At 51.4% G+C, this 13,836-nt stretch overlaps 1 protein-coding gene across 1 annotated transcript in view; it reads right to left on the bottom strand.

Annotated features, from left to right (window-relative positions):
* Positions 1–11,299, bottom strand: part of NCF2 (neutrophil cytosolic factor 2) — a 29,618-nt gene extending 18,319 nt beyond the window's left edge. The window contains exons 1-3 of the mRNA XM_032393003.1: positions 10,935–11,299; positions 9,015–9,097; positions 2,236–2,344 (exon numbers count right to left, since the gene is read on the bottom strand). Coding sequence (XP_032248894.1) covers positions 2,236–2,344; positions 9,015–9,097; positions 10,935–11,108 — 366 coding nt within the window. The 5' untranslated portion in view covers positions 11,109–11,299. The remainder of the gene's footprint in view (positions 1–2,235; positions 2,345–9,014; positions 9,098–10,934) is intronic.
* Positions 11,300–13,836: the final 2,537 nt, after the last annotated feature.

Consider the following 13,836-nt stretch of genomic DNA (forward strand, 5'->3'; position numbering starts at 1 on the left):
TGCCGCTTAACTGACTGAGCCACCCAGGTGCCCCTATGGCATTTGAGGCTAAGTTATAAAACACCTTGGTCGTCCATATTACTTTTTTTTGGATCATTATATTCTCTGGGGAAGGCAGCTGCCATGTCCTGACAAGACTCAGACAGTATTATGGAGACCTTCATGTGGCAAAGAATGGAGGCCTCCGGCCAACAAGTAACACTACCTTGCCAGACCCATAAATCATCTTAGAAGTAGTCTCCCCAGCCCCAGTCAAGCTTTCAGATGATGGCAGCCCTGGCCGACATCTTGAGTGCAAGCCCTTGAGAGCCTGTGAGCCAGAACCCCCCAGCTAAGCCACTTTTGGATTCCTGACCCCAGAATATGTGAGATAATAAATGGTATTATTTTAAGCCACTGCATTTTAGAGTAATTTGGTATTCGACAATGGATAACTGATACACTTCTCCTCTATTACAATAGTCTGCCACCTACATCTGCAATTTGGTTCAGGGCCCCAGCCAGATAAAAAGAACAGTTTATCAAGGCAAGTACAGACACGTGGCAGGACTGTGTTTCCATGGAGTGAGTTAGTGGCTGGTGCTGGGTGATGGCATGGGAACAAGCCCAGAAGCAGAGGTCTAGATTCCCTTCCCAGGCTGTTTCTGAACCTTTTGCGTGCATGCTTGGTCGGCCCGGCCCAGCCCTGGCCACGTGCGCAGGAAGGAAGGAGAACTCAGGTCCTTGAACTTTCTTATTGGGTTCTCTGCTCCCTTCTCTTAAGACCTTTTCCCACAACAGGCTTTTGTGACTCCAAGACTGGAAAAGCCTAAGACTCTTCAAAAAGGATGGTGTGATTTCTCAGAGGCCAGGGTTGTACCCTGGTGGGAAGGAGGGGTGGCGTTATAGGAAAATGACTGAGAGTCTCATGGGGAGTAAGGGCCTTAGACCGTGAAAACCCCAGCTTCACCTGCAGAGAGGCCCAGAAAGCCAGTATTTCCTGTCCCCGGGTCAGTTCAACTCCAACCATAGGGGAAATTTCTCCCATGGGATTCTGCTTGGATGCCAATGTTTTATGATCCTTTTTCTAGAGCTACTTGGTCCCCACAACACTTTAGTCTGTGTAAGTGGTTCTCACTGCGGGGGTGGGGGTGACTGGCAATGTCTGGAGATATTATAGGTTGTCATGTGGCTGGGGGGGTGCTACGGGCATCTGGGGTGCATAGAACAGTCCCCTACAACAACAAGTTATCTGGTCCAGCATATCAGTAGCGGCACGGTCGAGAAACCTCTCTCTAGAAGCTGGCCAAATGTCAACCAGTCCCCTGAAATTCCCAGAGCCTCATTTCCCAGACAGTGAGAAGTGAAGCAAGTTGCTAGCCCGCTGCAGGGTGGATGGGGGCCCTTGTCCCCAGGGGCCTGGGCAGCTGTGGACTCTATTATTAGCCCTGAGCAACCCTGGGAACGCTTGGCTGTCTCCTGCCTGAGAAACTAAAGCAAGGGGACCTTTTTATCAGCAATTCTTCTAAATAAAGATCCATGATATTTGCAGGGCTTTTCATTTTTCGAGCTAGTGGTGTATATTTGGAGTTTAGGAGGGAGGATGGGGAGTGTTGGTTGGAAAAAGCCCACAGGCCTGTGAAGTCAGCGCCGGTCATGTTTCTCTCTTTTGGTAATAGAGAAAGTCAGTTATCCTTCTATGGAAACCTTCCCTAAATGTGTGCTTTGAGCTGTTCTTTGAGCTAGGGAGGACAGATTGGTGCCAAATTATCCTCACTCTTTCTTTGGGTATCAACCAAGCACACGAAGCCATGAATAACAAAGAGCGTGGTCTGTAACTCAGGACCTGAGCTGGGTTACTGCGGGTCTGGCATGGATAGTGAACCCATGATTTTGGATTTGTTAGTATAATGCTGAGCAAAGAGCTTGTCAACTGGAATTATGCAAATCATTATGAATACTTTCACAGGCCAGCACAGTCGGGTCTAGCCTCCCTTCAGAGGGCCCAGCAGGCTCATTTCCAAGTGGTCCTTTGAGCCCTACATTAATAAAATGCAGGCCCCCAGGAACTGGAGACTCTGGAATGAGCCTGTAGTTATTGATCTGAGTCTTTTCTTAAGGGGAACTCTGAGTCCTGAGGCACAGGAGCCTTTTCCAAGCTCCCAGAGGTGTCAGCAGATCGCTGTGCATCCGAACGGTCAGCTGTCCCCTCAGCCTCCGCGCGCTCCCGCCTGGGGCTGGGCCCTTCCTCCTTACCTCACAGGCAAACAGCTTGAACTGTAGCCCCAGGATCTTGTAGTCTATCAGCTGGTTCCCTCGAAGCTGAGTCAAGGCCTCTTTAAGGTCTTTAATAGCTGCATCATATCTGCAGGACAGAGGGTGATGAGACCACAGGCCAGGGCAGAGAGGCACAAACGTGGGATAGAATGTGCTTCCCTTCCCCGACCCTTCTTACTGAGACAAGAAGCCTTCTGATCCCTTTTGGCCTGCTCTGGCTCTTTGCCAAGGCTGAGCCCCAGTACTCTATTGTACTCCGTGTGAGCGGCACCCTGGGCGGGGGGCGTGCATCCCAGCACCCCTGGGGTTCCCCCCAGACTCAGGCCATCACGGGTACTTTCTATGGACAGCATCCAACTCCTACCTTTCTGACTTCACTTCCCAGTAGAGCCCTCGTCCTCTCCTGAGAGCTCCCAGCAGAGCCAGCGCCTGCCGCCCCCAAGCCCCTGGGGAGCCATTTGGAGCACTGCTCATTCCTTGCTCCCCACCGTCAGGCCAGGCTAGCCTGACCCAGCTCCGGGGAACCCTTCCAGAGCCGAGGACGGCACCCTCCTTCCTGGAGCTTTCTCCTTCGGCTTCTTCTTTTTCTTTCTTTCTTTTTTTTTAAGATTTTATTTATTTATTTGAGAGAGAAAGAATGAGAGACAGAAAGCATGAGAGGGGGGAGGGTCAGAGGGAGAAGCAGACTCCCCGCTGAGCAGGGAGCCCAATGTGGGACTCGATCCTGGGACTGCAGGATCATGACCTGAGCCGAAGGCAGTTGCTTAAGCAACTGAGCCACCCAGGCGCCCCTCCTTCGGCTTCTTTTGAGTCCAGCTCAGCTCTTGGTTCATGGTCTTCTTCACCTCCTCCCCCACCCTCCCTCTGCACACACTTTGCAAAACAGAAGAAAGAAACCACCAATTAAGCCAGATGGCATCTCTAACACTGCTCCTGGCACTGCCCTTGTGCTTTGTTGGATTGGCATTGTGCCGGCTGGGGCAAGGTGTGCAGGGCTGCTGTCGCTGGCTTCGTGACACACATGGGGCCGGCCACGTCAGTCGTGCCCACCGGGATGCGGGCAGGACCTGGGCCAGGTCTCCTGGGCCCGCCCTTGCCCTCCACAGAGGCCCTGGCGGGAGGGAGCCGCTGCTGGGCTGCAGGGGGTGGGACACTCGAAAATCAAGCCGCCCTCACCTCCTCAGCTCCCTGGCACAGCAGGAACAAATTTCGCTGTCTGGCCGTGGTTCCACCTGGGCCACAGAAACGAAGGTGCCGAAGCGACTGGCTGACCTAGAGCTGCCGCATGCAGCTTCTCTTGGAGGCAAGCCTGGAATTTGGACACGGGCTGGCAGTGCACGCCTGCACCCCAGGACAGGGGGCCGAGAGAAGGGGACCAGGTCCACCAGCTCTGCTCTTCACCGGGAGACCCTGGCAAAGTACTTTCCTGGCCTCAGGTTCCATGTCAATAACAGGAGCGTATCGCGTTCGAGGAGCCGATAATAGGAGGCAGTCGCTAGTATGTAGTCCCAGATCTAATTTCTGGAGTCAAAACCCCTGGACCTGAGTCCTAGCTCTGCCACGTCCGATCTGGTGACAGAGAGAAAGTTACTGAATTTGTCTGAGTCTGTTTCCTCATCTTTACAACTAGAGAGTAAATGGTAGCACGTGCCTCCCGGGGCTGTAAGAACTAAGTGAGACAAAGCATCCAGGTGCTCAGGACCATGCTTGGCACACACAGTAATTTACTATTATTATTATTATTATTATTATTATTATTATTTTAGCTCTAAAATTCTGGCAACTAAATTCATACACCAATCATTTATTACGTGCATAACACCCTACAGTGAATTAGGTATTATCCGGAGATAAAATCCCACGGCCGTCGCAGCTGGAAGCGCGATCTCAACGGGCTGACCAGCAGGGTGGGCTGGCCTGACCGTCCTGAGAACGCGTGCCCAGGGCGGCTGGGGCAGAACCTAGCTATTCTGTCACCGTTGCTGTGAAGTCAGTTGCTTTAGCAGGGATGGGAGAAGACAGGCTGGATCTGAAACAGGAGAGTGGCTTTCTCTAACCACATCCTTGTTGTTAAGACAGCTGATTGTAAAACCTGTTAAGAGCATGCGGGCCACTCCTTAAGGAGCAAAAAACACGTCAAGTCATTTACCGGCGCTTACAGACACTGCCGAGAAGGGGGAGAGAGTAGGCATCCCCGTTTCTCCTCTCTAAGCTGGGAGATTGGGTGACTGGCTCCAATTCACAGAGCCCAGAAGGACGGGCAGACGGAAACGCAGGTGTCCCGTTCCTCGGGCAGATGCGATTTCCACTGTGTTCCACCGCCTGCCCGGGAGGTAGCCGAAGGTCCCCAGAGGCCAGGCTCGGAGCACGGTCAGCATTCACCCTCACATGTGACCTCCTCCCTGGCCAGCTGGCCGAGCAGGTGAATTTTAGCTACGAAGTAACACTGACTGTGTCTACCTGGTAATGAGCCAGCCCAACAAAATCCTCAGAATTTTCCCCTCCATCAGGTTCTAAAGATCTGGACCCCTGGGAGGGAGAGAGAAAGAGTTGACGAATTATTCAAAGTGCTCACTTTGTGTTAAGAAACGGGGTGGGGGGGGAGGCCCTGCTAAATGTCTGATTTAAAGCATTGCCCTGACCGCCTTCTGCCCCCCCCCCCCCCCCGTTTACCTGGAGCTGCCCCCCTGGGGCATCGGCTTTGACACACAGCTCTGCTCCCCATTGTACAGGCTCTGAATAAGCTCAGTGTGAGATTCCCAAGTCGCATTCAGCCCGGCATGCGGGTGGGCCGTGCAGCGGCAGCCCCCACCACCCTCCAGCCCTTCTCCGAAAGTTCTCTGCGGTGCCATTTGGAGCCCACAGAGTCCCCTAGGAGGCCGGGATGCTGGCAGCTTCCTGCAGGGTTCTGCTGGGCGGGGGTGGGAGTGCTTTCTTCACATACCGTGCCCCCTGCCCCCGTGACACTCCCCCCCCCCACACACACACCTCCTGGGGCCACTGGCTGCCCTGGACCCAGAGCTCCCATTCCTCCAGGTAGGGGCTCTGAGCCCCAGAGGGTGTATAATCCCCATCTTTGCAGTACTCCCTGTAGAGGTTTCTCAGTAACCACTGCTGTTCCGGATTGTTCCTGCCCTACCAGTGCCCCCGCAGTCCAGAATCCTGCCGCGCATGAGCCTGTGTCCAGGACACTAGAGACTTCTAGCAAGCTGAAGGAAGTCAAAATGTCAGACCCCTCCAAGATGGGCCTGGGGCTCAGGCCCTTTGCTGTTGCAAAGACAGCAGAGAGAGGCTTTGCTGTGTTGCCTCCGCGGGCCAGGTCCGTCTAAAGGGTTTGCCGTTCCTATCCTGGCCCTAAGACTCCTAAGGCCCAGAATCGGAACCGCCACCATGTAGAGCTCCCTTTCCCTTCCAAAGGACAAGGCTGGGTCAGACAGGTGAGAGTCCGTCTTAGTCAGCACTGAGGCCCCACCTGCCTTCTCAGAAATGCACCCAAACTTTATCCTGTGGAACTTCACAATGACGGGAGGGCCGCACAACAACACGTGAAAGGGGGGGAAAACTGAGAGGAAAAGCACACATCACATCATCACCCTAAACAAGCCCCATTGCGATCCGGAGGGATTCCTAGCCCCCCCATTAAGAAGTAATCTTCCTACGTCCCCACGGCACTTATTTCAAAATAATCTCTCCTGGCACTTGCCCCTTTCTGCCTTGCACGATAGTTCCTAGCACTCGTGACCTGTTTCCCCCTTTTAATTTGTAAGTTCCTTAAAGTAGAGGGTGTATTTTGCTTGCTTTTGTTTAATTTGTTTAATTAATTCAATAAGCATTTATTAACTACTAGATTAGACACAGAAATATAAGAGTGAATAAGTAAAGATTTCTTCTCTAAAGAAACAGAGTAGTCAAGGAGACAAATATGTAAGCCAACACCTGTCACAGAGTAGACGTATTATTTTAAAAGGCACAGAAGAGAGTGGTCGCCGCCCTAGGGCAAATGCATGGAAGATGACTGAGCGGGTAGTCAGCTGCTGGACCACATAGGAACAGCCCAGGGAACTTTATCCTATAGTCCTGGGATCCACTGGAAGTTCTTAAGCGGATCACATTTATTTATTTTTTTAAAGAAGATCACTCTGGAATAAGATAAGACTGGGGGCTGGAAAAGCAGTTTGGAAGTGATTTCAATAGTGCTGGTGAAAAGGAGGGTCTAGACCAGGGCAAGGCTGGTGGAGAAAAATGGGTGGATTTAAGAATATGAGAGGTCAACTTGACAAGGTTTGGGAAAAGAGACATTCTGGGTTGATCCCAGGGAGAGATTTAGCAGTTGGCTGGCTACAGGTGGGGGTCAATGCTATGGGAGAGGGTGAGATCCCTCAGGGCTCACGTATGGATTTTCAGTGGACACTGAACCCCCTGAAATTGTATGTAGAAGGATGTATGTGCTTGTGTGTGCTCTTCTGGAAGGACAGCCCATATATTTTGCCATTAAACCACCACTGCTGGGGCGCCTGGATGGCTCAGTCTGTGAAGCGTCTGACTCCTCTCTTGATTTTGGCTCAGGTCATGATCTCAGGGTCCTGGGATCGAGCCCCGAGTTGAGCTCTGCATTCAGTGGGAAGTCTGCTTGAGATCCTCTCTCTCCCTCTGCGCCTCCCCGTGCTCTTGCACACGTGCTCACTCTTTCTCTCTCTCAAATAAATAAAATAAGTCTGAAAAAAAACCCCCAAAAACCCAACCACTGCTGTTGTGACTAAAGGGGAAAAGAAAGAGCAGAGCCTTGGGAGATGGGGACACAAATGCGTATGGATGAGCAAGAGACAAAGAGGCAGTTCAGAGTCGAGAATTGTGCCTCATTTATATTATTCCCTCAATAGACAGTTGCTGAGTTGAAGATGAACTTCGGTAGATTTTTCTCTCAGATTTAACTATTATCAACCACAATCCAATTGAATCCTAGGTCTCATTCCTAGATCTTTCTAAGATCTGTCTGCTTCGCTCAAAATCTGAGCCTTTCAGGTTCTGGGGCTTGTGGGCATTTTTGTGTAGAAATGTCTTCTGGGAGCCTTCCCTCTTCATTGTCTCCCCTCATCACAGGCTGTTAGAGCTAACTAAAGGATGGCCTTAGAGCTTGTCTTTTGAGGTTTAAGATCAGCGGGAGGATTGGTGCTCAGGCCTCCCTGCATATTCCATCCATCTGGAGAATGTGAGGATGAGGGAAGGGGGAAGGAGAAGGAGACTAACGTTAAGAAGGGAGAGAGAGGCAGGACGCCATCAAAAGGTAAATGCTTGTATATAGCTGTCCTCCATCCCCGGCTTTCTCTCTGTGTCTGTGGGTAGCCTCTGGGAAGACTTCACTCCTGCCCTTCCTCATTCAGGTGATTGCATCTACATCCTGCAAGTCCTCTGAGCTTCTTGTGGTTCTCCCTAGCAACAGCTGAGCTCAGCAGCTTTCCAGGCTGTTTCTGACTAGACCCTGGGATCCAAGCCTCTCAGGATTGCACAGGATGAGAGTCCTGTCCCTCCCCAGTGCGCGGATGTTCTCTGCCATCTCCCCTCTGCCCCATCAACGCCCCGCCTCACCTGCTGCTCATGCTCTCTCTCTCTCTCTCACACACACGCACACACACCACGCCACCCACACCATGCCCCCACCACCATTTTCACTGTTTGAAAGTTTTTCTTTAGGCTGAGCCAAATTCTCCTTCCCTGGAACTTGTGCCCACTAATGGAACCCTTTCTACAAAGGGAAGTTTGCCATCCCTTAAGACATTTTAAATCAATGCTTAGAATATTTTTCCTTTGTTATTTGTATGTCTCTTTTTGGGGGTATGCTGGGGGAGGGGCGAGGAGTGGGAATTGAGATTAACTTTCATTTTCTATTTCTTTGGTTTTTTTTTACTAATGATTTCATGTTGACTGTAAACACACCAGAAAATACAGATCGGCTGACAGAGGACAATTGAAATCCCTATAACATCACCACTCGGAAAGAACTACTGGCAACGTTTTGGCCTGTGGCCTTCCAGACCAATCTGTGAAACAGAAATGGGATTGTGTTATACACACAGTTTTGAAATCTGTGTTTTAAATTTAACATCTGCTATGAACTTTTTTCCATATTAATACATATGCCACTTATTTATCTGGATTGGTATATCCTCATACACAGAATGTTAATAAGTTGTAGTCTCATTCTGGTGGCTAAATTATATTTCACCGAATGGATTAAAGCAGCCTTTTGAAAACACATCCTGTAGGAATGAAGGACGGTCTTGATGTGGTTTCCTGCTAATCCTCATAGTGTGATAGCTCCCTCCCTCCCCGCAGAAGACCCTCACGGGTGTTCCCTTGATGGCCAAAGTGTTGACAATCAGCACTGCCCAAGCTATGACCCCTCAGGGATGCTGGGGGGGCGCCACACCATCTGAAGGGAAGGCCTGTGGTGGTTCCGCAGGCTCCCTGTGTGCTATGACCCTGCTAATTCCTAACTGGGTGGCAGGTCTGCCTTCCCTCCTTCCTTCCCTGGGGAGGGCTTCTGCCTCGTGCTGACTTATTGCATAAACCCCCCCCCCCCCCCCCCCCCCCCCCCCCCCCCCCCCCCCCCCCCCCCCCCCCCCCGCCCAGGAAGGTCAGTCACACTTCCCAACAGAAGCTGGAAAGATAGTTCACAAACACCAAGCCTAGCAGCAGCAAGACCCCGTTCCGGACTTCTCTGCAAACTTCCCCGGCTTGCTCAAGGCTGGACCGCTTACTTCTCCATGTGGTAATAGAGCATCCCTCTTTGGAAGTAGGCCACCGCCAAGTGCTTGTCTCGGTTAATGCTTTTAGTGAAGGCCTGTGGAGAGAAGAAGGGTCCAGACGTGGTCCAGGAGCCAGGCAGTGAGGAAGGCGAGATGAGCCCAGAGGGAGAGGCAAGAAGGGGTACGAGAAGGGTCGGTGTCTTGAAGGTGACAAGAGCCTTAGAGGTCAGGTGCCTCTGTAAGAGGGAGGTGTTAGTATCTGCCTTTCAAGATTACTGACCGGATTAAAATAATGAAAGTAACGAAACAGGAAAACAATTAAAATGCTATATACAGTATTATATTGATTCAGTAAATAAATATCATGCAATTAGAATAAGAACCAGAACGCATATAAAATGCTGGCAGTAAGGCCTGATGCAGGGAACCAAAGAAAGGCGCAGTGACTGAGAGCCAGAAGCAGAGGAACGTGAGCACAAATCTCACAGCTCGAGGGAGGCGACAGCAAAGCTGTGCCCAGACTGGCTGCCATGCTTGGCCCATCTCTCCCTCCCGACAGTGTGCACTCTGTCTCCAGCAGCCCCTGGAATCTGGGGTGCTATTCGCTCAGCCCCTGGGGGGAGGTGGGGACTGCGGCCCTCCTCCCGCCAGACGTGAGGCCCTCGCCTGCTCCCGTCTGCCCACCCTGGGGCCTGACATGGACCACCTGCTTGGACCGTATTCTAAGTGGCTTCTCTCTTCTGTCTTTGCTCACTGGCTGGTCATGGCCACGGCCAGGATGCTGGCGAGTCAGTCATCTGTCCACACCCCCTTGCGAAGACTGGCAGTCGAGGGGGGAAATAAGAACTGACATCTACACAGTGGCGTGAAGTGACACAGCATCTACTAGTTGGTGCCTCACTTCACCCTCACGATGTTTGCCCCCCTCGGGAAACTGAGGCCCACAAGTCTTCATGACTTGCCAGAGACCCAGGTCCAGAGACAGGCAGAGCTGCGATCTGATCCTCCATCTTCTGCTCCCAAACTCCAAACCCTGTCCGGCTTACCCTCACCCAGCCAAAAAGTGATCACGGAGAGGGCTCAGCCCCATACTAGGGACTATGAGAGAGAGAAAATATTTGAAAGAGATGCCGAGACACCCCACAGTGTGCCCTTGGCAGACATCATTAATCAATCACGGTATGATTTCCTTGTGCCAGCCGCAGAATCCTAAAAAAAGTGCCCTGCCTGATTGATCCGCATTGTCCCATGAGAGGAAACCTATTTTTCTTAAGTGCCTCCTCTTGATCGCTAGGGCAGGCAAAGCTCACACATATGAAATTTCCCTGAAAGCCCAAAAAGGGGCTTTCTTTTTTTTTTTTTTAAAGATTTTATTTATTTGACAGAGAGAGACACAGCGAGAGAGGGAACACCAGCAGGGGGAGTGGGAGAGGGAGAAGCAGGCTTCCCGCGGAGCAGGGAGCCCGATGCGGCGCTCGATCCCAGGACCCTGGGACCATGACCTGAGCTGAAGGCAGACACTTAACGACCAAGCCACCGAGGCGCCCCCAAAAAGGGGCTTTCTCATAGGTGTGCAGCAGTGAGATGGAGATCCTGCAGCCAGCAGGAGTTCAGAGAAGAAAGCATAACGAGGGGAGTCTTCATAAAGGTGCTAAAGAACGATTCCAGAATGATTTGAATTGAATAGATGGAGAAGAAAAGAGCACATGGTTCCCAGCCCGTGGCCCCAGAACCACCTGGGGAGCTTGTAAAAACTGAGGGCTGCTCAGGCCCCTCCCCAAGCCGATTCAGTCAGGATCCCTGGGGGTGGGGCCTGGGCAACTTTTGTTCTTTGAACGCTCGGGAGAGGTTTCTAAAGCGCAGCCTGGGTGGAGACCCACTAATGACAAAGGCACAGAGGAGGAGGCTCCAGGGAGAGGCACCTCCACTCACCTTCTCCGCCTCAGGCATGTTTTCCAGGATTGTGTGCATGCAGCCGATGTTGAAGCAAATCCTGGAGTGGGGGTCCTGGACCGCAGTGAAGGCATCCAGGGCTTCCTTCCAGTCCTTCTTGTCGGCTGCCAGCACCCCTTCATTCCAGAGGCTGATGGCCTCGGCCAGGGACATGGTCAGGCACACGCTTGGGGGCCGGGAGGCTGCCAGGACCCAGGGGGAGGGCGAGCAGGTGTCTCCCTCGGCAGGGCTGTGCCCAGCTGGGCCTGCACTTTCCAAGCGTGGTGCTCAGAGTGGGGTCCAACTTCCCTTAAGATAACTTCTCAGTGTTGCAAAGGCTCAGGAAATGTCCCCACCTTTTGGCAACTGACGCACAACCCTACTGTGAGAGAGAAAAGGAAAGAGACAGAGAGGGCGGGCGGCTGGGAGGCGGAGTGTGGGAGGAGGAAGTACATCAGATGCTGCCTGGATGGGTCACTTCCCCAAAACGCTTCTGCTCTGTCACCCAGCTGTCCTCTGACTTCCACCCCCCCCATCCCCCACTTTGGGGCAGCTTTTGGTCAGGTCTCTGCCCCTCAGGTCTCGGCAGATGGATGCGCCTTCTTGGGCCTCCATTTCCACACCCTCATTAAGTGATGGTGTTGGAGGAGAGGCTAGTTCTTTCCAGTCTTACATGAATTCCCTGCTCACTTTCTCATTACCTCATAGACTATCTGGATGGAATTGTTGTTGTTGTTTTTTTAATCTGGAGGTAAAATGAGCAATTAACACATTGCTGATACAGGATGGTCTTGGGTGTCCACCTGGAACTGAGATAACTTTTATGAACACTTAGGAAGCTCAGAGGCGACCAATGTCCTGCAAACGTCAAAATTAGGAGGCAGATATGATGGTGAATTAGGACTTCTCCTGACCTTCTCTGAGACACTGAAGATAGGAAGCATCTCGTGATAACCAATGCATGTCCTAGTCTCCACAGAAACGGATTTAAGGCTCCTTTCCTTGCTGCCCTGGAAAAGGAAGAATCAGTGAAACCTCCCCGACTAGTAATGGGAAGCAGAGGGTGTCACCAGTTTGACTTACTCAAATTCCTGACTTCTTGTTAATATTAGTTAAAATGCGTGTTGACGAGGATCAATTTTTATTCTGTAGCAACTGAAAGAACTCACCGGTTATCACCAAACATCCCCAAACAGCCTGAAAATAAATTTTAAAAATATACATGCCATAGGGCTTATAGGCCTGAAGGTGTGAGAATCGAGAAGATGCGCGTGTGTCTACACAGATCATCCATCCCCCGTGTTTGGAAGCCCTTCCAGCCTTGCCTCTTTGCCTGGCAAACCCCTCCGCATCCTTAAGGCCCAGGGAAATGTCCCTGCCTCTCTGAAACCTAGCGCCACGCTCCAGCCACTGGGGAGACTTTTTCCCTCCTTTGGGCCACCTCTTCCCTAACACTTAGGTTGTATTTGTGGCAATTTATTTCTTCATCTGCTCAACTCTTAGATCCCCTGAGAGCCGGGCCCACGTCCTCTCATTCTAGGATCCCCAGAACCAATACTCAATAAATGGTGAAGGACTATCCCAAAAAGAAGTTAGAAATCATTGGCAAGTGACCCACAGGTGACAGTGATGCTAGAAAGTGATACTGTGACTCCATCCAGTGAATAAATAATCAAAACTTGATTAGCATGCTGACTATTCCTAGGAAAACCAAGTGGTTTTGGAGCTAAGCTAGATTTTTATTTAAACTGCTGTTGTTGTTCCTTATTTTTTTATTTTATCATCCTAGCTGGCCACACAGAACTCTCCTTGATCTGACCCCCATGGCTTTTCTAGCCTTATTTTCTGGATTGTCCCTTCACAAAGCCCTGCAAACTCTATTCCCTGTTCCCCTCCCTCTACGTCTGCATTTCCTGCCTCTTTGCTTTGGCCCAAGCTGCTTCCTCTCCCTGGGCTGCCCTTTTCATGTCTGCACCTTCAAACCCACCTTGCACAGCACCCGCTCCAGGATCACCTGCCTTCAGAAGCCACCGGGAAATCGGGCTCACATGAAAGCCCCCAAACTGTGATCTCGCCTTCTTCTCCCATGGGGCGCTTCATCACTCTCCCCCAAAGTAGAGTTCTGTGTGTGCAGGTGCATCTTAGCCCCTCGAACAGACCATACACTTCCGGGGGGAGGTCCTGGGACTGCCCCATCCTTGTAGACCCAGAACCCCAGCAATGCTGTCAGCTCTGTCCTCTTTTCTTCCACCCTCCAGTTGCCAAGCCACTGTCACTCTTCTCCCGCCTCGTCCCCTCTATCCATTCTGCATCCTGCAGCCAGACTGGGGTTTTAAAACACAAGTTGGATCACGCGCCTGTTTTGAAACCTTCAAGAGCCTTCGGGTTGCTCTTAGAAGACAAAGCAGACTCCGTCTCATGCTGCAGACAGGACTCCACAGGTTGCCGCATGCCCTTTCTGTGCCATTTTTCCTCCTCCCGTCCTCTCCCCCAGCCCCATTTCCTTCCTGGGTTCTCCAATGAGCCAGGCCCATTCCCTCTGCCTGGAATGTTCTTCCCCCAACCCTCTGCCTGCTGGTTCTTATTCATCTTTCACTTCCTCTGAATGGCCTTTCTTGACAGTGACCTCGTTATGATCACCCTACGATGTCTCACAGCCATCTGTTCTCTCTGGTCATGGTGTGGTTTTGTTTTTGTTTCTTTGTTTTTTAAGTAAGCTCTACACCCAATGTGGGGTCTGAACTCATGACCCTGAGATCAAGAGTTGCATGTTCTACCGACTGAGCCAGACAGGCGTCCCTGGTCATGATGTTTGTCCCAATTTGTAACTGCATATCATCTGTGAGATTGTTTCTGTGGCCCAATCCGGAGACAATCATTACTACCATCTCCAATTACAACA

This window comes from Phoca vitulina, unplaced genomic scaffold, assembly GCF_004348235.1.
Source record: "Phoca vitulina isolate PV1807 unplaced genomic scaffold, GSC_HSeal_1.0 scaffold71, whole genome shotgun sequence".
Classification (NCBI taxonomy): domain Eukaryota; kingdom Metazoa; phylum Chordata; class Mammalia; order Carnivora; family Phocidae; genus Phoca; species Phoca vitulina.